Genomic DNA, 23618 nt, shown 5'->3' on the forward strand with positions numbered 1-23618 from the left:
CTTATCGTACTCAGTTTCATCCTTTATTATGAGCGTAACACTATCCTTCTGAATTTCATGCACGTACCCCCAGGTCCCACTGTACTACAGCACTTTGCAATCTTTCTCCATTTAAATAATAACTTGTTCTTTGATTTTTTTCTGCCAAAGTGCATGACCTCACACTTTCCAACATACTCCATCTGCCAAATTTTTGCCCACCCACTCACTTAGCCTGTCTATGTCCTTTTGCAGATTTTGTGTGTCCTCCTCACACATTGCTTTTCCTCCCATCTTTGTATCGTCAGCAAACTTGGCTACGTTACACTCCGTCCCTTCTTCCAAGTCGTTCGTATAGATTGTAAATAGTTGGGGTCCCAGCACTGATCCCTGCGGCACCCCACTTGTTACTGATTGCCAACCAGAGAATGAACCATTTATCCTGACTCTCTCTTTTCTGTTTAGTTAGCAAATCTTCTATCCATGCTGATATATTAACCCCAACCCTGTGAACTTTTATCTTGTGCAGTTGGAAAGTGCGAGGTCATGCACTTTGGCACAAAAAATTAAAGAGCAAGTTATTATTTAAATGGAGAAAGATTGCAAAGTGCTGCAATACAGCAGGACCTGGGGATACTTGTGCATGAAACACAAAAGGATAGTATGCAGGTACAGCAAGTGATCAGGAAGGCCAATGGAATTTTGGCCTTTATTGCAAAGGGGATGGAGTATAAAAGCAGGGAAGTCTTGCTACAGTTATACAGGGTATTGGTGAGGCCACACCTGGAATACTGCGTGCAGTTTTGGTTTCCATATTTAAGAAAGGATATACTTACTTTGGAGGCAGTTCAAAGAAGGTTCACAAGGTTGATTCCGGTGATGAGGGGGTTGACTTGTGAGGAAAGGTTGAGTAGGTTGGGCCTCTACTTATTGGAATTCAGAGAATGACAGGTAATCTTATCGAAATGTATAAGATTATGAGGGGGCTTGACAAGGTGGATGCAGAGAGGATGTTTCCACTGATGGGGGAGACTAGAACTAGGGGGCACGATCTTAGACTAAGGGGCCGCCCATTTAAAACAGAGATGAGGAGAAATTTCTTCACTGAGGGTTGTAAATCTGTGGAATTCGCTGCCTCAGAGAGCTGTGGAAGCTGGGACATTGAATAGATTTAAGACAGAAATAGACAGTTTCTTAAACGATAAGGGGTTATGGGGAGCGGGCGGGGAAATGGAGCGGAGTCCATGATCGGATCAGCCGTGATTTTACTGAATAGCGGAGCAGGCTCGAGGGGCCGTATGGCCTACTCCTATTCCTAGTTCTTATGTTCTTATGACTTCTCTGCTTTTATACTCTATCCCCTTGCAATAAAGGCTAACATTCTATTTGCCTTCCTGATCACTTGCTGTAACTGCATACTAACTTTTTGTGTTTCATGTACGAGGACTCCCAGATCCCTCTGTACTGCAGCACTTTGCAATTTTTCTCCATTTATATTACAATTTGCTTTTCTATTATTTCTGAAAAAGTGGATAACCTCACATTTTCCCACATTATACTCCAGCTGCCAAATCTTTGCCCACTCACTTAGCCTGTCTCTATCCCTTTGTGTCCTCCGCACAACTTGCTTTCCCACCCATCTTTGTATCATCAGTAAACTTTGCTATGTTACACTCAGTCCCTTCATCCAAGTCATTAATATAGATTGTAAATAGTTGAGGCCCCAGCACCGATCCCTGTGGCACCCCCACTAGTCACTGTTTGCCAACTGGAAAATGACCCATTTATCCCGACTCTCTGTTTTTTGTTAGTTAGCCAATCCTCTATTCATGCTAATATATTGCCCCTCACCCTGAGTGCTTTTATCTTGTGCAGTAACCTCTCATGTGGCACCTTAGTGAATGCACCACATCCACTGGTTCCCTCTTATCCACCCTGCTTGTTGCATCCTCGGGTACGTTTTAAGGAGCGTCTTAAAGAAGGAAAGAGAGGTCGAGAGGCGGAGTAGTTTAGAGAGGGAATTCCAGAGCTTGGGGCCTTGGCAACTGAAGGGAAGGTCACTAATGGTGGAGCGATTAAAATCGAGGACACCCAAGAGGCCGGAATTGTCAGAGTGCAGCTATCTCGGAGGATTGTAGCACTGGAGGAGATGGGGAGGGGCGAGGCCATGGAGTGATTTGGAAACAAGGATGAGAATTCTAAAAGACACTGGCTTTGGTCTTCCCAGTATTTAGTGGGAGGAAATTTCTGCTCATCCAGTACTGGACGTTGGGCAAGCAGTCTGACAATTCAGAGACCGTGGAGGGGTCCTAAAGATGCCAGTGAGGTCGAGCTGGGTGTCGTCAGTGTGCAAATGGAAACCGACGCTGTGTTTTCAGATGGTGTTTCCATGGGGCATGTAGATGACAAATAGGAGGGGGCCAACAATAGATCCTCGGGAGCACCAGAGGTAACGATGCGGGAGTGGGAAGAGAAGCCATTGCAGGTGCTTCTCTGGCTACGATTAGATAGATAGGAATGGAACCAGGCGAGTGCAGTCCCACCCAGCTGGACGACGGTGGAGAGGCGTTGGAGGAGGATGGTGTGGTCAGCCGTGTCAGAGGCCGCAGACCGGTCGAGGAGGGAGAGTTTACCTTTGTCACAGTCACCGAGGATGTCATTAGTGACTTTGGAAAGAGCCCATGTGGCAGGATATAAACCCCACTCTGTGGTCTGTGAGAGACTAAGTAAATGAAAGAAAGACTTGCATTTATATAGCGCCTTTCATGACCACTGGACTTCTCAAAGCGCTTTACAGCCACTGAAGTACTTTTTGGCGTGCAGCCACTGTTGCAATGTGGGAAATGCAGCAGCCATATTGCGCACAGCAAGCTCCCACAAATGTGATAATGACCAGATAATTTGTCTTCGTTTTGTTGATTGACGGATAAATATTGGCCAGGACACCGGGGATAGCTCCCCTGCTCTTCAAAATGGTGCATGGGATCTTTTACGTCCACCTGTGAGAGCAGACTGGGCCGCGGTTTAACCTCTCCTCCCGAAAGATGGCACCTCTGACAGTGCAGCGCTCCCTCAGCACTGCACTGGAGTGTCAGCCTGGATTTTGTGTTCAATTACTGCAGGCTATTTCCAACCCCCGGCCCCTCTCTCTCTGGGGTCTGTGAGAGACCCTGAATAAATACTGCAGGATATCTCTTTCCCACCCCCACACCACTGGGGTCTAAGAGACCTTGAATAGTTACTGCAGGATATCTCTTTCCCACCCCCACTCCACTGGGGTATGAGAGACCCTGAATAAATAACAACTTGTATTTATATAGTGCCTTTAACCTAGTAAAACATCTCAAGGCACTTCATAGGAGTGTTATTGGCACCGAGCCACATACCGCAGATGACCAAAAGCTTGGTTAGAGGTAGGTTTTAAGGAACGTCTTAAAGGAGGAAAGAGAGATCGAGGGGTTTAGGGAGGGAATTCCAGAGCTAGGGCCACATGCAGCTGAAGGCACGGCCACCAATGGTTGAGCGGTTATAATCAGGGATGCTCAAGACAGCAGAATTAGAGGAATGCAGACATCTCGGGCGGGTGGGTGGTTGTGAGGCTGAAAGAGATTAGAGATCGGGAAGGGCGAGGCCATGGAGGGATTTGTATACCAGGATGAGAATTTTGAAATCGAGGCGTTGCTTAACCGGGAGCCAATGTAGGTCAGTGAGCACCGGAGGTGATGGGTGAGCGGGACTCGGTGTGAATTAGGATACGGGCTGCCGAGTTTTGGATCACCTCCCGTTTACGTAGGGTATTCCCGCAACTCACCGGGGTTCTGTGATGTCCCTGTCCGCTCGGGAGCCCCGAGATGCACCCAATGCTCGGATTGGTGGCCGTGCCCGTTGATTTCAGTGCGTCCCAGGGCCCCCTCCTGTGCTGGTATTAACGGGCTGCCTCTCTCTTTCCCTCTCTAGTTCCCGGACAAGCGGAGGATCCTGATCGTAGACGAGCAGGAGCAGCGGGTAGAGGAGGCCGTGCTGTGCCAGGAGGCGGACTGGGACCGCGGCGACGGCCAGGCTGGCGGGCCGGCGTGGCAGCGCCCTGAGGGCTGGGGCCAGGCCGAGCCGGGGAAGGCGGCAGCGACAACGGGCAGCCTGCGGGGGCGTGAGCAGCGGCAGCAGAAGCCGCCGCAGGGCCCGGCCCGTGACAGACCCGGGGTTGCCCCGGCCCAGCGCAGGCGCAAGTCAGAATATCCCCGCCGGCGAAGCTGCATCTCCTTCACCTTCGGCGGGGCCGAGCCGACCGGGGGGCGTCCCGAAGAGGGCGAGGAGGCCATGGAGAGCGGGTAGGTGCAGACATGCGAACGCACGGACAATGACGGACAGGTAAAGACCCATCTGGTCCATCCAGCCTGGTCCCACATAATCCCAATACCCTGTGTATCACAACATGTCCACTCCACCCCCACCCCAAAACCATGTGATCTCCTGGGAGAGTCAAAAAAAAAACAGGAAAAAAAACCCAGGCCAGTTTGGGGAAACAATTTGGGAAATTCCTCTCCGACCCATTCAGGCGATCGAAACTAGTCCAGGAGATCACTCTGGCCATTAAATTCCTGGTTGTACCTGCCCTTCTCTAAGAGGTGATCGCCGCCCCAGCTAGAAACAAATCAAGCTTTCGCTTGAAGGAATTCAGTGAGCCTGTATCCAACACATAAGAGGGCAGCTTGTTCCAGAGGTCGACTGTTTTCTGTGAACAGAACCACCTCCTGACATCTAACCTAGATCCAGCCTCGTACAAATTAACGTTGTGGTTGTGGTGATTGGGGAGCTGCCAGGGTTGTGTGTCTCCAGGGCCTGGGAGGCGGAGGCTGTGCAGCAGGAGGAGAGAGAGATTGTTGAACACACAGCGAATTAGAGTCAGGACCCATGTTCCTGTTGAACTGCGCAATGGTTTGGAAATCCCGTGCAGGCTGCTCAGCGACACTCAAATGGAAAAACCCCGCATGCGCGGAAATTTGATAGGGCCGCGCAACCCATTAAGGGGACCACACACCCAAAAAATATTGGGCTGTGAGTTGCGGCCTCTCCGGGTGCGTCCGATGAGCTCACGTGCCCGAAAAGGCCCCACAAGTTCAGGGTTTAGGCGTGTGATGCACACGTGCCTCAACCCGGCACTTGCAATCTGTCAAAATATCTTTGTGCTATTTGCCCAGCGAATGTCCTTAAAAACTTTTGTGCCTGGTAAAAGCAGGCAGGCAGAGTTTTAAAAGCTAGAAAAATTCAATTTTAGCACTAATTGTTATATTAAAACCCCGTCTCCATAAAGGTAAGTTTATTTTTAACCCTATTAAAACATTTTTAAAACATTAAAAACAGTGTTTTGGGGGAAAAAACATTGAATTCAATTTCAATTAATTTTAAATGTGAGTTTAAAAAAAAAGTATGGTGTTTTTGTGTTTTTGGGGGTATTCTCATTGATAGTAATGGGAACTCCGTACAAACAGAACTCACCATGACTATCAATGAGAATATTACATTTTGATTGGTGGTCCTGGCCCACGTGATCCCAGGATATGCTTACGTTTCCGGGATGCGTGGGCCCCTGCGCTTCTAGGCCTCGAACCGGAAGTGTTCGTTCCTCCACGATCATCAGGTACTTTTGTAAAAAGAATTTCGGTTGGAGGCGTCCGCCTGCAGGAAGATTCCGACCGCAATTTTTGGCCCATAAGCAAGACATTGGGGAAGACCCCATTCAAACACAGGAGAGGTGCAATTTTGAAGAGTAACCGATTATCAAACGGACCAGAGATACTCTCTTTCCCCTCCACCCGTGGGGGAATGAGCCACACAAGCCGATCTCTGTTCTGGCCTGTCGATCTCAGCAACAGGCCTGATGTAGTGGGCACCACATTTATGCTTGCTGATCCAAGGGTCACGGAGGGTTTAAGACTGCAAGGAATAGAAAAATAGGCTGATGGGGGTGAAATGAAGAATGGTGGGAGGATGCTCGTGGGGTGCATAAACACCGGTACGGACCTGTTGGGCTGAATGGGCTGCTTTTTATGCTGTACACTGTATGTAATTCTAACTTTACTCTGTATCTAACCTGTGCTGTACCTGCCCTGGGAGTGTTTGATGGGACAGTGTAGAACATAAGAACATAACATAAGAAATAGGAGCAGGAGTAGGCCATACGGCCCCTCGAGCCTCTTCTGCCATTCAATAAGATCATGACTGATCTGATCAGGGACTCGGGTCCACTTCCCTGCCCGCACCCCATAACCCTTTATCCCCTTATCCTTTAAGAAACTGTCTATTTCTGTCTTAAATCTATTCAATGTCCCAGCTTCCACAGCTCTCTGAGGCAGCGAATTCCACAGATTTACAACCCTCGGAGAAGAGAAATTTCTCCTCATCTCAGTTTTAAATGGGCGGCCCCTTATTCTAAGATCATGCCCTCTAGTTCTAGTCTCCCCCATCAGTGGAAACATCCTCTCTGCATCCACCTTGTCAAGCCACCTCATAATCTTACACGTTTCGATAAGATCACCTCTCATTCTTCTGATTTCCAATGAGTAGAGGCCCAACCTACTTAACCTTTCCTCACAAGTGAACCCCCCCAGCCCCGGGATCAACCTAGTGAACCTTCTCTGAACTGCCTCCAAAGCAAGTATATCCTTTCGTAAATATGGAAACCAAAACGGCACGCAGTATTCCAGGTGTGGCCTCACCAATACCCTGTACAACTGTAGCAGGACTACTCTGCTTTTATACTCCATCCCCTTTGCAATAAAGGTCAAGATGCCAGTGGCTTCCTGATCACTTGCTGTACCTGCATACTAACCTTTTGTGTTTCTTGCACAAGTACCCCCAGATCCTGCTGTACTGCAGCACTTTGCAATCTTTCTCCATTTAAATAATAACCCGATCATTGATTTTTTTCTGCCAAAGTGCATGACCTCACATTTTCCAACATACTCCATCTGCCAAATTTTTGCCCACTCACTTAGCCTGTCTATGTCCTTTTGCAGATTTTGTGTGCCCTCCTCACACATTGCTTTTCCTCTCATCTTTTTATCATCGGCAAACTTGGCTACGTTACACTCGGTCCCTTCCTCCGTTAACATAGATTGTAAATAGTTGGGGTCCCAGCACTGATCCCTGTGGCGTCCCAATGGTTACTGATTGCCAACCTGAGGAAGATGGAGCTTTACTCAGTATTTAACCTGTGCTGTACCTGCCCTGGGAGTGTTTGATGGGACAGTGTAGAGGGAGCTTTACTCTGTATCTAACCCCGTGCTGTACCTGCCCTGGGAGTGTTTGATGGGACAGTGTAGAGGAAGCTTTACTCTGTATCTAACCCGTGCTGTACCTGCCTTGGGAGTGTTTGATGGGACAGTGTAGAGGGAGCTTTACTCTGTATCTAACCCGTGCTGTACCTGCCCTGGGAGTGTTTGATGGGACAGTGTAGATAGCACTTCACTCTATCTAACAACAGCTTGTCTTTAACATAGTAATATGTCCCAAGGCACATCGCAGGAGCGACTTATCAAACAGAATTTGACAACGAGCCACGTAAGGAGAGTTTGGGTCTGATAACCAAAAGCTAGGTCAAAGATGCAGGTTTTAAGGAGCGTCTTAAATTACGGTAGAGGCGGCGAGGTTTAGGGAGGGAATTCCAGAGTTTAGGGCCCTGGCAGCTGAAGGCATGGCTGCCACTGGCGGAGAGATTAAAATTCAGGGATGCTCAAGACGCCAGAATTGGAGGGGAGCAAATTTCTTAGAGGGTTGTAAGGCTAGAGGAGGTTACACTGCTAGGGAGGGGGCAAGGCCCATGGAGGGATTTAAAAACCAGGATGAAAATTTTAGAATTGTGGCATTGCTTAATCGGGAGCCGGTGATGGCAAAGCGGGATTTGGTGCGAGTTAGGACACAGGCAGCCGAGTTTTGGATGACCTCAAGTTTATGTAGGGTGGAAGATGGGAGGCTGGCCAGGATAGCGTTGGAGCAGTCAAGTCTAGAGGTAACCAAGGCATGGATGAGGGTTTCAGCAGCAGGTGAGCTGAGGCAGGGGCGGAGTTTGGCGATGTCGAAGGTGGTCTTAGTGATGGCATGGATATGTGATCGGAAGTGCATCACGGGGTCAAATATGACACCAAGGTTATGAATGGTCTGGTTCAGCTTGCCAGGGAGACAGTTGGGGTCGATGGCTGGGTCATGAAGCTTGTGGCGTGGCCTGAAGGCAATGGTTTTGGTCCTCTCAGTATTTCGTTGGAGAAAAATTCTGACAAATTCAAGGCAGTGGAGGGGTCGGGAGAGGTGGAGATCAGCGTGCGTGTGGAAACTGATGCTGTGGCTTCAGATGATGTCGTCGAGGGGTAGCATGTGGATGAGAAATAGGAAGGGGCCGAGGTGTGGAAGCGTGACGGGAAGCCATTGCAGGTGATTCTCTGGCTATCACTGGAGGGCGGTCCCACCAGCTGGATGACAGTGGAGAGCAGTTGGAGGTGTGGTAAAAGCTACAGACAGGATGAGGAGGGATCGTATACCTTCGTCACGGTGACATAGGATGTCATTTGTGACTTTGATGAGGGCTGGTTCGGTACTGTGGCAGGGTCAGAAACCTGATTGGAGGGATTCAAACATGGAGTTACGGTAAACGGTGGCCACCAATTTGGGAGTTGACGGCACCGTCAAGGACGTTGGATTGGAGAGGGAGTTTGGAGATGGGGTGAAAATTTGAAAGGACGGAGTGTTCGAGGGCAACATTCCCTCTAATTTTTTTCGGTGCTGCACAGCCCATTCAAAACACCGCACCTGTGTGGTTTTTGCATTGAAAAGCCGGCTGTGCGGGATCCGTGGAATGCTACGTGGCCGTGCAGCTTAAGGTGAGCGTTAGTTAAGGGTTGTTTTTTTTTGAAGGGGGTGATGACGGCAGATTTAAAAGAGAGGGGGACAGCACCCGAGGCGAGAGGACCATTACCAATATCTGCTAACATGGGAGCCAGGAAGGTGAAGTTGTGTGGTCAGCAGTTTAGTGTGAATGGGGTCAAGGGAGCAGGAGGTAGGTCTCACGGGCATCATCATCATAGGCAGTCCCTTGGAATCAGGGAAGACTTGCTTCCACTCTTAGCATGAGTTCTTAGGTGGCTTTACAGTCCAATACAAGAACCACAGTCTCTGTCACAGGTGGGACAAACAGTGGTTGAAGGGAAGGGCAGGCGGGGAGCCTGGTTTGCCGCACACTCCTTCCGCTGCCTGCGCTTGATTTCTGCATGCTATCGGCGACGAGACTCGAGGAGCTCAGCGCCCTCCCGAATGCACTTCCTCCACTTAGGGCAGTCTTTGGCCAGGGACTCCCAGATGTCAGTGGGATGTCGCACTTTATCAGAGGCTTTGAGGGTGTCCTTGTAATGTTTCCTCTGTCCACCTTTGGCTCGTTTACCGTGGACGAGTTCCGAGTAGAGCGCTTGCTTTTGGAGTCTCGTGTCTGGCATGCGAACTAAGTGGCCTGCCCAGCGGAGCTGATCAAGTGTGGTCAGTGCTTCAATGCTGGGGATGTTGGCCTGGACGAGGACGCTAATGTTGGTGTGTCTGTCCTCCCAGGGGATTTATAGGATCTTGCGGAGACATCGTTGGTGATATTTCTACAGCGACTTGAGGTGTCGACTGTACATGGTCCATGTCTCTGAGCCATACAGGAGGGCGGTATTACTACGGCCATGAGCTTGGTGACCGTTTTGAGGGCCTGGTCTTCAAACACTCTTTTCCTCAGGCGACCGAAGGCTGCACTGGCGCACTGGAGGCGGTGTTGGATCTTGTCACAATGACTGCTCTTGTTGATAGGAGGCTCCCGAGATAAGGGAAGTGGTTCACGTTGTCCAGGGCCGTGTGGTGGATCTTGATGTCTGGGGGGCAGTGCTGTGCGGCGAGGACAGGCTGATGGAGGACTTTTGTCTCACTGATGTTTAGCGTATGGACATAATGAGCTCAGAAAGGGCATGGTAGGAGGGAAACTGGAGAAAGGCATATAAATAGTGAGCAGTAGTAAGAGGAGGGGTGGGGCCCATTTAGGGACCAAAAAGGAGATCTCCGCATGGAGACAGAGGGTATGGCTGAGGTGCTAAATGAGTACTTTACATCTATCTTCATCAAGGAAGAAGATGCTGCCATAGATGCAGTGAAGGAGGAGGTAGAGGAGATATTGGACGGGGTAAAAATTGATGAAGACGAGATACTAAAAAGGCTGGCTGTACTTAAAGTAGATAAGTCACCAGGACCAGATGGGATGTATCCTAGGATACTGAGGGAAGTGAAGGAAGAAATTGCAGAGGTATTGGCCATAATATTCCAATCCTCCTTAGAACCGGGGTGTGCCAGAGGGCTGGAGAATTGCAAATGTTGCACCCTTGTTCAAAAAAGCCTGTAAAGATAAACCCAGCAATTACAGGCCAGTCAGTTTAACCTTGGTAGCGGGGGAAGCTTTTAGAAACAATAATCGGGCAAAAACAGCCACTTGGACAAGCATGGATTAATTGAGGAAAGCCAGCACGGATTTGTTGAAGGCAAATCGTGTTTAACCAACTTGATCTAGTTTTTTGATGAGGTAACAAGAGAGGTTTGATGAGGGCAATGCGGTTGACGTGGTGTACATGGATTTCCAAAAGGTGTTCGACAAAATGCCACATAAAAGGCTTGCCAGCAAAGGTGAAGCCTATGGAATAAAGAGACAGAGGCAGTCTGTTTTTGAAATTGGCTCAGTGACAGGAAACACAGAGTAGTAATGTACGGTTGTTTTTCGTACAGGAGGAAGGTATACAGTGGTATTCCCCAGGGTTCGGTTCTAGGACCAATGCTTTTCTTGATATCTATTAAGGACTTGGATGTGGGTGTACAGGGCACAATTTCAAAATTTGCAGATGACGCAAAACTTGGAAGTATAGCAATAGACTTCAAGAGGACATAGATAGGCTGGTGAAATGGGCAGACACATAGCAGATGAAATTCAACACAGAAAAGTGCGAAGTGATACATTTTGGTAAAAAGAATGAGGAGAGAAAATATAAGCTAGTGGGTGCATGAACAGAGAGACCTGGGGGTATGTGTGCACAAATCATTGAAGGTGGCAGGGCAGGTTGAGAAAGCGGTTAAAAAAGCTTGTGTTATCCTGGGCTTCATAAATAGAGGTATAGAGTACAAAAGCGTGGAAATGATGAACCTGTATAAAACACTGACTCGGCCTCAACTGGAGTATTGTGTCCAATTCTGGGCACCGCACTTTAGGAAGGATGTGAAGACCTTCAAGAAGGTGCAGCAAAGATTTACGAGAATGATTCGAGGGATGAGGGAATAGACTGGAGAAGCTGGGGCTGTTCTCCGTAGAGCAGAGAAGAGTGAGGAGATTTGATAGAGGTGTCCAAAATCATGCGGGGTCCAGACAGAGTGGACAGAGAGAGAAACTTCCCATTGGAGGAAGGATCGAGAACCAGAGGAGACAGATTTAAGGCGATTGGCCAAAGAACCAAAGGCGACATGAGAAAAAGCTTTTTTTTTTTTACACAGCGAGTGGTTAGGATCTGGAATGCGCTGCCTGAAAGGGTGGTGGAGGAAAACGCAATCATGGCAGTCAAAAGGGAGTTGGATAAGTACCTGAAGGAAGACAAATTTGCAGGGCTACGGGCTAAGGGCAGGGGAGTGGGACTAGCTGAGGTGCACTTGCAGAGGGCTGGTACAGGCTCGACGGGCCGAATGGCCACCTTCCGTGCTGCAACCGTTCTTTGATTCTCGCTTGGGGCTGGAGCAGGGGTGTGCCTTCGAGGAAGTTTGGCCCGGTGTGTTAAGGGAGGGGGAGAGTCAGCTGATCGGATGGTCTCAGTCCTGGCGACAAAGAAGCCCATCAGCTCCTCGCACTTTTTGTTGAAGGTGAGGGTGCAGGGGGTCAGGGGTCAGAGGTTTATGACGACGGTTTGCAGTGGACGAAAGAAGCCGGGGTTTATCTTTGCATTCCAGGATGATCCTGGACTAGTGAGCAGTTTTAGCAGGCGAGAGCAGGACCAGATTGTATTTTCTGTGGTCCAGCCGGATCTGGTGGTTGTTAGCTGTCGGCCTCCTTCCTCCTCTGGCTCGCAACAAGTCCAAGATTGGAGTAAGCACGAGACACTTCCTAATGTAGTACCTGTACTAGGAACAGACTTTATTGATATACAGCACAGATGATTGGCCTAACTGTATACAGGGAGTAGTTCTTGGCTTCAAGTTCTATCTTTTGAGCCCCCCGAAGACCTGTTGAAAACGAAAATCCTTTATACACCATATTTTGCCGACATCAAAGGTACCTGTCAGATAAGACTGCGTGACGTATCTATTCCCAAATCCTTTGAATTGAAGTCTATTCATGGAAAGTTGCAGTAGTTTACACCAAAGCTACTTCTTGTAGATAAGACTTCCCATTGTAACTGTCCCCAATCTCTTTGAAGAACAGGTGTTATCAACTGTATCTTTCTACATTATAAGCTAATGGATACCTCTGCCTATGTTTGTTACCCTCGCCCTTAAAGTTACACTTTAATCACTCATGGCGGACTGTATTAGTCGTTTATCTCCTTGCATATCAAACGGCAAGCTACGCATTCCCCTCTCAATACTTCAAAGCCATCCTGTTTATATTGGAAAGCCTATTGCACTGTGATACAAAGAGGTTAACCCTTCAACTCGCCATGATGTGCACCAGCGGTGAATGGCTGCACCAGTTGTCTGCCACCTCCGTCCAAGTCTGCGTCCCTTGTACCTGAGGGAGCTGAGAGGAGGGCTGCACCAGGGGGAGCAGCCAGGGTGAGGGAGAAGTCATGGTTTTAATAGGGCGTGGCGCTCCAAAGGCGGAGATGAGGTTGAGCAGATCGGTAGTTGCAGAAATGTTGTGAATGGCAGGCCAAAGGCTAGATTTTGAAAGTGCAGTTGTCAGTGAATTGGGGGGGAGGGGGAAAAGAGCTTTTTCCAGGGGCGGGGACACACAAGGAAGTCGGTTTGGGAGGGGTAAGGGGGATGTGGGTGGAGAGCGATACAAGGAAGTGAAGAGAAATGGCCTCATCTGTGATTGCACGATGGGAGTAGTGAAGCCCCTTGAGATGGCAAGGTCGAGGGGGTGGCTGTGAAACTGGGCAGGGGAGTTGATATAGAGGGAGAGCTTAATGGGGAGGGTCGGAGGCGAGTGAACTCGGGAGAGAGCATGATGAATTGACACGGCGGTTGAAATCGCCGAGGATGAGAAGTCGCTCGGTGCAGAAGCAGGAAGGCGGTGAAGATATCTGCGAGAGAAGTTTTTGAGGTACTTGGGTGGGCAGTAGAGAAGGAGAATTTTGAATGAACCGAGTGGGTGGAATAAGGGGAGATGCTCAAAGGAGGTGACGATGCCAGAGGCGTGTTGGGACAGTCCAAGGTGTGATTTGGTGATAGCTCCAGCGTCAGCGCGATGGTCTGGGCGGGGCAAGTACTGGAAGGTATAGCCAGGTGGGGAGCTTTCATGTAGGGGGAAAAGTGTCATCACCCCTCAGCCAGGTTTCCGTCAAGGCCACGATGTCATGCAAACATCCACAGTGGATGGCAAGGGGCCTTGCACACAAGTGGAAGGACATTCTGGAGGGAGATGCGGAGAGGGTCGGTGATGACCGATCCATTTGCCAAGTTCACATGGTCAGCGTTAGGGAGGGGTAAGTTCGATAGGAAGAAGGTTGGCAAGATTCACCCCCAGTGGGCGCGCCGGGCGGGAAGGTCGGCGAGAGAGCAGGATGGGGCAGCGACGAGTGCCTCGATGGGCCCTTCGGCGGATGCCGCGAGAGAGGCAGGGAAGCTGTAGGCTTATCCAAGAGGGAGCCAAGTCTGGGATGACAGCAGGAGAGTAGGAAGGTCGAGAAGTGCTGATGGTTGGGGTCGGGATTTGGGAAGGGAGAGTAACTGAGAAGAGGCAAAATGAAAGTAAGCATGATGACAGGAGAGAGGGGTCTAGGAGGAGTAAAGAGAAAACCTGTACTGTACCTGCCCTGGGAATGTTTGATGGGACAGTGTAGAGAGAGCTTTACTTTGTATCTAACCCATGCTGTACCTGCCCTGGGAGTGTTTGATGGGACAGTGTAGAGAGAGCTTTACTTTGTATCTAACCCATGCTGTACCTGCCCTGGGAGTGTTTGATGGGACAGTGTAGAGAGAGCTTTACTCTTTTCTAACCCCTGCTGTACCTGCCCTGGGAGTGTATGATGGGACACTTTTGAGGGAGGTTTACTCTCTATCTAACCCCGTGCTGTACCTGCCCTGGGAGTGTTTGATGGGACAGTGTAGAGAGAGCTTTACTCTGTATCTAACCCATACTGTACCGTACCTGACCTGGGAGTGTTTGATGGGACCGTGTCGAGGGAGCTTTACCCTGTATCTAACCCGTGCTGTACTTGCCCTGGGAGTGTGTGATGGGACGGTGTAGAGCGAGCTTTACTCTGTATCCAAACTGAAGTCACTTACAGTCCTCTTCCGAGCAAGCCATGCTCATCTGTTTGTGTGGTTAGATGTTACTGCTGTGCCCCCTACATCCAAGTCCATTGGGATGTCACTGTTCATATCTATCCAGTCTGAATAATGGCCATTAACCACTATTCTGACTCTCAATATCCATGTTAGATCTATCAACCATCACTTGCCTTTCAGAAATCCGTGCTGGCTGTCCTTCATTAACCCATACCTTTCCTGGTGAGATATTTACTTTCTCCCGTATTCTAATAGAAAAGATAGAGCGTGCAATTCGAAAGCGCCTTTCACATCGGGACATCCCAAAGCACTTTGCAGCCGATTATATACTTTTGAAGTGTTGTCACTGTTGTCATGAAGGAATTTGTGCACAGCAAGATCCCGCTTACAGCAATGGAATAATGACCAGATCATCTTGTCTTTTTTTAAATTATGTTGGTTGAGGGATAAATATTGGCCCCAGGACACTGAGCGTAACTCTGCTGCTCTTGTTCGAAATAGTGTCATGGGATCTTTTGCCTGCATCCGAGAGGGTAGACGGGGCCACGGTTTAACTTCTCAGCCGAAAGACAGCACCTCCGTCAGTGCAGCATTCCCTCAGTACTGCACTGGAGAGTCAGCCTGGATTATGTGCTCGAATCCCACTCCAGGGATCCACAACCTTCTGACTCTGAGGCGAGAGTGACATCCACTGTGCCAGGGCTGATACGTTACGGACATTGGGAAGCCTCCCCATTGACCGATGTTAGGCTGACTGGTCTACAGTTACTTGGTATATCCCTTTTCTGCCCTGCCATTTTTGTTTTGAACAGAGGTATTGGACTGGAAGCCCTCCAGGTCTCTTGCACACCTTCCACATCCAAGGATGACTGACTGTGATCAGAGCCTCGACGAATCCCTCTTTGTCTCCCCTCAGAATTCCAGCTCACTCGCCATCCTGGGCATCTGCCTTTAGCACTTCCAGCACCACGAACTTCAGTGCAACTTCCTCATCCACAGTCACACTGTCCAGCCCACCATCTCCTCCTCTGCCTCCTGTTCCCGCTCATTCCCACTGCAACACGGGCGTGAAGCGAAGTTGTCATTCAGTATCTCTGCCATTCCTTCATCCTCTTGTTCCCTTGCAGCCTTGCCATCTCTCTCTCTCTAACCGTTCTTCTCTCTCTGATGCCAGTCTTCTTTCATACTTGTAGCTTTTCGAGATGTTTATTGCCCCACCATTGGGGCCACGCCTTTGTTTGCTCAAGACTCGACTGTACCAATGCTCTCCTGTCCAGGCTCCCACCTTGCACGCTCCGTAAACTTGAGCTCGTCAAAAACTCTGCCGCCTGTATCCCAACTTGCGGCAAGTCCTGTTCACCCCGCTACCCCCACAGTGTGCTCACTGACCTACATTGGCTCCTGGTCCAGCAACGTCTTGATTTTAAAATTCCCATCCTTGCATTCAAATCCCTCCATAGCTTCTCCCCCCTCCCTACCTCTGCAATCTCCTCCAGCCCCACAACCTTCCGAGATCTCTGCGCTCCTCCAATTCTGGCCTCTCTGCATCCCAGATTTTCATCGCCGCACCATCGGTAGTAATGCCTTCAGCTCCCTGGACCCCGAGCTCTGAAGTTTCCTTCCTAAACCTGTCTAGCTCTCTCTCTCCCTTCAAGACACACCTTGAAACCTGCCTCCTTGACCAAGCGCCTGTCCTAATAGCTCTTTTTTGTGGCTCGGTGTCAGATATTTGATTACATTCTCTTAACCAATAAGGGATTAAGGGGTTATGGGGAGCGGGCAGGGAAGTGGACCTGAGTCCATGATCGGAATCGGCCATGATCGTATTAAATGGCGGAGCAGGCTCGAGGGGCCGTATGGCCTACTCCTGCTTCTATTTCTTATGTTCTTATTCCTGTGAAGCTCCTTGGGACATTTTTACTGTGTTAAAGAAGCTTTATAAATGCAAGTTGTTCGGTGGGAAAGTGGACCATTGGACAATGACGGTGACTCTTTATGCCAAGCCAAAAGCATTGATGCTGAAACAAGTTACGGCATCTCATCGGCTTCCAAGTGTCCATTGGCTTCTGTACTTTGTTATTATTGCCCCGGTTATCGGAGCAGGGCAGTTCTACCCCCGGTGCCCTGGGCCCATATTTATCCCCCAACCAACATCACAAAAAACACATGAGCTGGCCATCATCACGTTGCTTTTTTTGTGTACGCAAGTTCGCCACCGCGTTACATTACAACTGCATTGAGCTTCAAAAAATTACTTCATTGACTGTGAAGCGCTTTGGGATGTCCTGAGGCTGTGAAAGGCGCTTTCTAGCGATGCGAGTCTTTCTTTCTTTATCAATAGATGTTCATGTACTCTCTGGTACGGAAGGTCAACTGCATGTCCCTGGGCTAAATTGCAGTTTTCCCAAAGGACTTGCATAGAGGATGAGAGCAAGGAAGTTAGGCTAAAACTTTATAACTCACAGGTTGAATCTGAGCACAATTTTAAAGGGGGTGCAGGAACAGAGAGACCTGTATATGTGCACAAATCTTTGAAGGTGGCTGGACAGTCGAGAAGGCTTTTTTAAAAAAAAAAAGCATGCGGAATCCTGGGTTTTATAAATCAAGGCTATGGACTACAAAAGCAAGGAGGTTAGAAGAATTAGAAGTAGGGGTAGGCCACTCGGCCCCTGGAGCCTGCTCTGCCATTCAATGAGATCATCGCTGACCTTTCACCTCAACTCCGCTTTCCTGCACTGTACCCATATCCCTTGATTACCTCAATATCCCCAAATCTATCCCTCTCTCTAAAATATACTCAAAGACTGAGCCTCCACAGCCCTCTGGGGCAGAGAATTCCAAAGATTCACCACCCTCTGAGTGAAGAAGTTTCTCCTCATCTCAGTCCTAAATGGCTGTAAATCACTGGTTGTGACTCAGCTGAAGTATTGTTTAATTCTGGGAACCACACTTTAGGAAGGAAGGGTGCAGAAGAGATTTAGAAAATGAGAACATTTATTCATAACCTCAAGATGTCCCAAAAGGGCTTTACAGCCAATGAAATACTTTTGAAGTGTAGTCATTGTTGTAATGTGGGAAACGCGGCAGCCAATTTGTGCACAGCAAGCTCCCACAAACAGTAATGTGACGATGACCAGATAATCTGTTTTTAGTGATGTTGGTTGAGGGACAAATATTGGCCAAGGCACTGGGGAGAACTCCCCAGCTCCTCTTCGAATAGTGCCGTGGGATCTTTTACATTCACCTAAGAGGGCAAAGGGGACCTCGGTTTAGCGTCTCATCTGCAGGACCTCTGACAGTGCAGCACGAGACTGGTCCCAGGGCTGAGTGACTTCAGTTACGTGGATAGACTGGAGAAGCTGGGGCTGCTCTCCTTGGAGAGGAGAAGGTTACGGGGAGATTTAATTGAGGCGTTGAATAATCAAGGAGGGTTTTGATGGGAGTAAATCAGAAGAAATGTTTACCACTGGCAGAAGGGTCGGTAAACAAAGGACATAGATTTAAGATAATTCAAAATAACCGGGGAGTTGGGGTGGAACGAACAATCGCCTGTACGCTGTGCAACGCTGCAAGGATCCTACACAGCCGGATTTGTACTGCAAAAACGGCATGTATTTTGAATGGCCCACGGAGCCCCCCCCCCCCGCCCCCCCCCAAAAAATGACCGGGAACATTGGAGATGAGGGAATTTTTTTTACCAAGTACGTTATGTTCTGGAATGCACTGCCTGAAAGGGTGGCAGAAGGAGATTTAATAATAACTTTCAAAAGGGAATTGGATAGCTGCTAGAAAAGGTTAAAACAATTATATGCAGGGGTATTGGGAAAGACCAGGGTAGTGTGACTAATCGCGTAGTTCCTTCCAAGAGCCGGCGCACACACGATGAGCCGAACAGCCGCCTCCTGTGCTGTACAATGCTGCCACGTTCGGGAGCTGGGCTGAGCTAGCCTGAGAAGGAGGACTGTGCCTTTAAAGGGGGCGGGGAGCAGCAGAGCTGATGATGAACAATCGAGGGCCTGTTAAAGGAGACCAAACAAGGTGGCGTCAGGAGGCAGCCATCACCAGCCAGCAGGCTGACAAAAGGGGCACTGTTCCTTTAAAGGAGGACCCAAAGATGTGACTCCAGATAGTAACGGGATCCTGCGTGGGATGACAACGGAGCCAGTGTTCCTTAAGTCAGCTATTGTACCAGGGCAATCAAAGGGGCCTCTTGTTTGTCCAGCTCGGCATGCAAAACACTGGGCTCCCAGACCAGAGAGCGAGAGAGAGAGAGAAAGTTTACCTCCGTAAACTTGAACTCGTTCTAAACAGCTGCCCGTGTCTTAACTTGCACCAAGTCCTGCTCACCTATTACCTCCTGTGCTCACTGACCTACGTTGGCTCTCGGTCTGGCAATGCCTCACTTTTACAATTCTCATCCTTGTTTTCAAACACCTCCATGGCCTCATCCACTCCTTGTCTCGAAAGCCTCCACCAGCCCTACACCCCTCCCTATCTCTATAACCTCCTCCAGCCCCTACAACCCTCCCTATCTCTATAACCTCCTCCAGCCCCTACAACCCTCCCTATCTCTATAACCTCCTCCAGCCCCTACAACCCTCCCTATCTCTATAACCTCCTCCAGCCCCTACAACCCTCCCTATCTCTATAACCTCCTCCAGCCCCTACAACCCTCCCTATCTCTCTAACCTCCTCCAGCCCCTACAACCCTCCCTATCTCTATAACCTCCTCCAGCCCCTACAACCCTCCCTATCTCTATAACCTCCTCCAGCCCCTACAACCCTCCCTATCTCTATAACCTCCTCCAGCCCTACAACCCTCCCTATCTCTATAACCTCCTCCAGCCCTACAACCCTCCCTATCTCTAACCTCCTCCAGCCCCTACAACCTTCCCTATCTCTATAGCCTCCACCAGCCCTACAATCCTCCCTATCTCTGTAACCTCATCTAGCCCCTACACCCCTCCCTATTCCTGTAACATCCTCCAACCCCAACAACGCTCCCTATCTCTAACCTCCTCCAGCCCCTACAACCCTCCCTATCTCTGTAACCTCCTCCAGCCCCTACACCCCTCCCTATCTCTGTAACCACCTCCAGCCCCTACACCCCTGTGAGATCTCTGTGCTCATTTAGTTCTGGCCTTGTGCATCCCCGATTATAACCCCTGCACCATTGACGGCCGTGCTTTCAGCTGTCTCTGCCCTAAACTCTGGAATTCTCTCCCTATATTTATCCGATATTCTCCCCTCCTTTTAAGATGCTCCTTAAAACCTACCTCTTTGACCAAGCTTTTGGTCACCTGTCCTAATAGTGCCACACGTGGCTCGGTGAAGTATTTTATTCATGCTCCTGTGAAATGCCTCGAAGTTTTACAATGCGAAGGCGCTGAAACAGCTGCCCGCCCGCCTCGGTTCAGGAGACCACCATCGCCGTTCTCCTCGAGTGCCCAGGATTGGGCGTTGGTCGTAGCTGCAGAGCCCATTGGTGAGGCCCCCGCGGTGAACGATGGCCTTTACACAGTGGGGGAGCAGGGGTAAGAGAGGCAATTGCTGAATAAGCCGGTGTGGTTTAACAAGTGGCAGGGCTCAACATTCTGCCCTTCTCCACCCACAACATGCTGCCTCTAATAGGGATGGGCTACCTCATCGAATGGGTGAGAGTGCTGTGGCGGTTACGGCCATGTCAGATTCTGCTCTCCGCTGCCGTTCCTTCTCACTCACTCTCTCCCTCGCGCTGGGCACTGTTAAAGGCAAATCCTGTCTGACTAACTGGATTGAGTTCTCCAATGAAATACCAGCAAGGGTTGATAAGGGGAGTGCGGTTGATGTCGTGGTATATGGACTTTGAAGAAGGCAATTGATTAAGTACTGCATGATAGATTTTTCAGCAAAACTGATGCCCCTGTGATTAAAGGCCGTGCGGATACGAAATTGGTTAACGTAAAGAAAACAATTTTTTTCAGACCGGAAGGAAGTACACAGTCGTGTTTCTCAGTGGTAATACTCAGACCACTGCTCTTTTTGATATGCAGTAATGACCTTGGGTATAGGGGGCATGGTTTTAAAAGCTTCAAAATGTTACAAACAGTGAGAAGGATTGTAACTGACTTCCGGGGAAATGAACAGACTGGGGAAATGGACAGACACGTGGCAGATAAAATTCAACGCAGAGAAATGTGAAGTGAAGCGTTTTGGGAGGCAAAGTGACGAGAGGCAATATAAATGAGATAGTATCATTTTAAAGGGGATTCAGGGACAGAGGGACCTGGGGTGACTTGAGTGGGCAGCACTCGCGCCTCTTGAGTCAGAAGGTTGTGGGTTGAAGTCCCACTCCAGGGACTTGAGCACAAAAACATACAGGCTGACACTCCACTGCAGTGCTGGGGGCGAGCTGCACTGTCGGGTCCCGTCTTAAGGATGAGACGTTACACCGAGGCCCGTTATGCCCCCGCAAGTGGACGTAAAAGATCCACTGCCACTATTTTGAAGAATAGGGGCGTTCTCCCTGGTGTCCATTCCAATATTTATCCCTCCATCAACATAACAAAAAAATCCAGATTATCTGGTTTTATTATCACATTGCTGTGTGTGGGAGCGTGCTGTGCACAGATTCGCTGCCGCCGTTTCCCACATTACAACACTGACTACACTCCAAAAGTACTTCATTGGCTGCGAAGCGCTTTGAGACGTTTGGTGGCACCATACAAATCCAGGCCTTTCCTTTTTTCACATACATAAATCTTTGAGTATGGCAGGACAAGTTGAAGGATCAGTTCAAAAAGCCTATTTGGCTTTTTAAATAGAGGCACAGAGTTGAAAAGCAAGGTTCTGCTAAGTCTTTATAAATCGTTGATTCGGCCTCAGCGAGAGAATTGTGTTCAATTCTGGGCCCCACACGTAAGGAAGAATGTCAAGATTTTGGCGAGGGTGCAGAGGACATTTACCAGAAAGGTATCAGGGATGCGGGACTTCAGTTACGTGGAGAAGCTGGGGTTGTTCTCCTTCGAGCAGAAAGATTTTAAGGGGACGTTTCATCGACGTGTTGACAATTATGAGAGGAGTAAATGGGGAGCAACTATTTCCACTGGTGGGAGGGCCGGCAATCAAAGGATACAGTTAAGATAATTGGCAACAAAGCCAGGAGAGAAGTGCTTTATCTCCGCGAGTTGTGCCGATCTGGAACGCAATTGTAATTTTCAAAAAGAAATCGGACATGTGCTTCGACAGGGAAAATTTGCAGGGCTGCGGGCAATGTTTCCCCTGAATATTTTTTTGTGCGCGCGGCCCAAGGGGCTGTGTGGCTCGTTCAAAATTCTGGGCAAAATTTCACGTTTTAAAACGCTGGTCCCGTGCTTTGCAGGACTGGCAGACAGCTGCAGGGCCGCGCAGCTTAGCGGGAACGTTGGCTGTGGGTAAAGAGCAAGGGGAGTGGGACTAATTGGATAGCTCCTTCAGAGAGCCGGCACAGGCACGATGGGCTGAATGACCTCCTTCTACATCTATTATTCTAAAAGTAGAATCCCCTTGTCCCTCTCTCTGTCCCTCCCACCCTCTCTCTGTCCCTCCCTCCCTCCCTCCCGCTCTCTGTCCCTCCCTCCCTCCCGCTCTCTGTCCCTCCCTCCCTCCCGCTCCCTGTCCCTCCCTCCCTCCCGCTCTCTGTCCCTCCCTCCCTCCCGCTCTCTGTCCCTCCCTCCCTCCCGCTCTCTGTCCCTCCCTCCCTCCCGCTCTCTGTCCCTCCCTCCCTCCCGCTCTCTGTCCCTCCCTCCCTCCCGCTCTCTGTCCCTCCCTCCCTCCCGCTCTCTGTCCCTCCCTCCCTCCCGCTCTCTGTCCCTCCCTCCCTCCCGCTCTCTGTCCCTCCCTCCCTCCCGCTCTCTGTCCCTCCCTCCCTCCCGCTCTCTGTCCCTCCCTCCCTCCCGCTCTCTGTCCCTCCCTCCCTCCCGCTCTCTGTCCCTCCCTCCCTCCCGCTCTCTGTCCCTCCCTCCCTCCCGCTCTCTGTCCCTCCCTCCCTCCCGCTCTCTGTCCCTCCCTCCCTCCCGCTCTCTGTCCCTCCCTCCCTCCCGCTCTCTGTCCCTCCCTCCCTCCCGCTCTCTGTCCCTCCCTCCCTCCCGCTCTCTGTCCCTCCCTCCCTCCCGCTCTCTGTCCCTCCCTCCCTCCCGCTCTCTGTCCCTCCCTCCCTCCCGCTCTCTGTCCCTCCCTCCCTCCCGCTCTCTGTCCCTCCCTCCCTCCCGCTCTCTGTCCCTCCCTCCCTCCCGCTCTCTGTCCCTCCCTCCCTCCCGCTCTCTGTCCCTCCCTCCCTCCCGCTCTCTGTCCCTCCCTCCCTCCCGCTCTCTGTCCCTCCCTCCCTCCCGCTCTCTGTCCCTCCCTCCCTCCCGCTCTCTGTCCCTCCCTCCCTCCCGCTCTCTGTCCCTCCCTCCCTCCCGCTCTCTGTCCCTCCCTCCCTCCCGCTCTCTGTCCCTCCCTCCCTCCCGCTCTCTGTCCCTCCCTCCCTCCCGCTCTCTGTCCCTCCCTCCCTCCCGCTCTCTGTCCCTCCCTCCCTCCCGCTCTCTGTCCCTCCCTCCCTCCCGCTCTCTGTCCCTCCCTCCCTCCCGCTCTCTGTCCCTCCCTCCCTCCCGCTCTCTGTCCCTCCCTCCCTCCCGCTCTCTGTCCCTCCCTCCCTCCCGCTCTCTGTCCCTCCCTCCCTCCCGCTCTCTGTCCCTCCCTCCCTCCCGCTCTCTGTCCCTCCCTCCCTCCCGCTCTCTGTCCCTCCCTCCCTCCCGCTCTCTGTCCCCTCCCTCCCTCCCGCTCTCTGTCCCTCCCTCCCTCCCGCTCTCTGTCCCTCCCTCCCTCCCGCTCTCTGTCCCTCCCTCCCTCCCGCTCTCTGTCCCTCCCTCCCTCCCGCTCTCTGTCCCTCCCTCCCTCCGCTCTCTGTCCCTCCCTCCCTCCCGCTCTCTGTCCCTCCCTCCCTCCCGCTCTCTGTCCCTCCCTCCCTCCCGCTCTCTGTCCCTCCCTCCCTCCCGCTCTCTGTCCCTCCCTCCCTCCCGCTCTCTGTCCCTCCCTCCCTCCCGCTCTCTGTCCCTCCCTCCCTCCCGCTCTCTGTCCCTCCCTCCCTCCCGCTCTCTGTCCCTCCCTCCCTCCCGCTCTCTGTCCCTCCCTCCCTCCCGCTC

At 50.7% G+C, this 23618-nt stretch overlaps 1 protein-coding gene across 5 annotated transcripts in view; it reads left to right on the plus strand.

Annotated features, from left to right (window-relative positions):
• The window catches only part of zfp91 (ZFP91 zinc finger protein, atypical E3 ubiquitin ligase), a 123453-nt gene that overhangs the window by 26537 nt on the left and 73298 nt on the right, over positions 1-23618 (plus strand). For all 5 annotated transcript variants that reach the window (XM_070890249.1, XM_070890247.1, XM_070890248.1 and 2 more), the window contains exon 2: positions 3937-4307. In XM_070890249.1, the coding sequence (XP_070746350.1) occupies positions 3937-4307 (371 nt within the window). The remainder of the gene's footprint in view (positions 1-3936; positions 4308-23618) is intronic.

The sequence above is a fragment of the Pristiophorus japonicus genome, chromosome 9, assembly GCF_044704955.1.
Source record: "Pristiophorus japonicus isolate sPriJap1 chromosome 9, sPriJap1.hap1, whole genome shotgun sequence".
NCBI classification, from domain to species: domain Eukaryota; kingdom Metazoa; phylum Chordata; class Chondrichthyes; family Pristiophoridae; genus Pristiophorus; species Pristiophorus japonicus.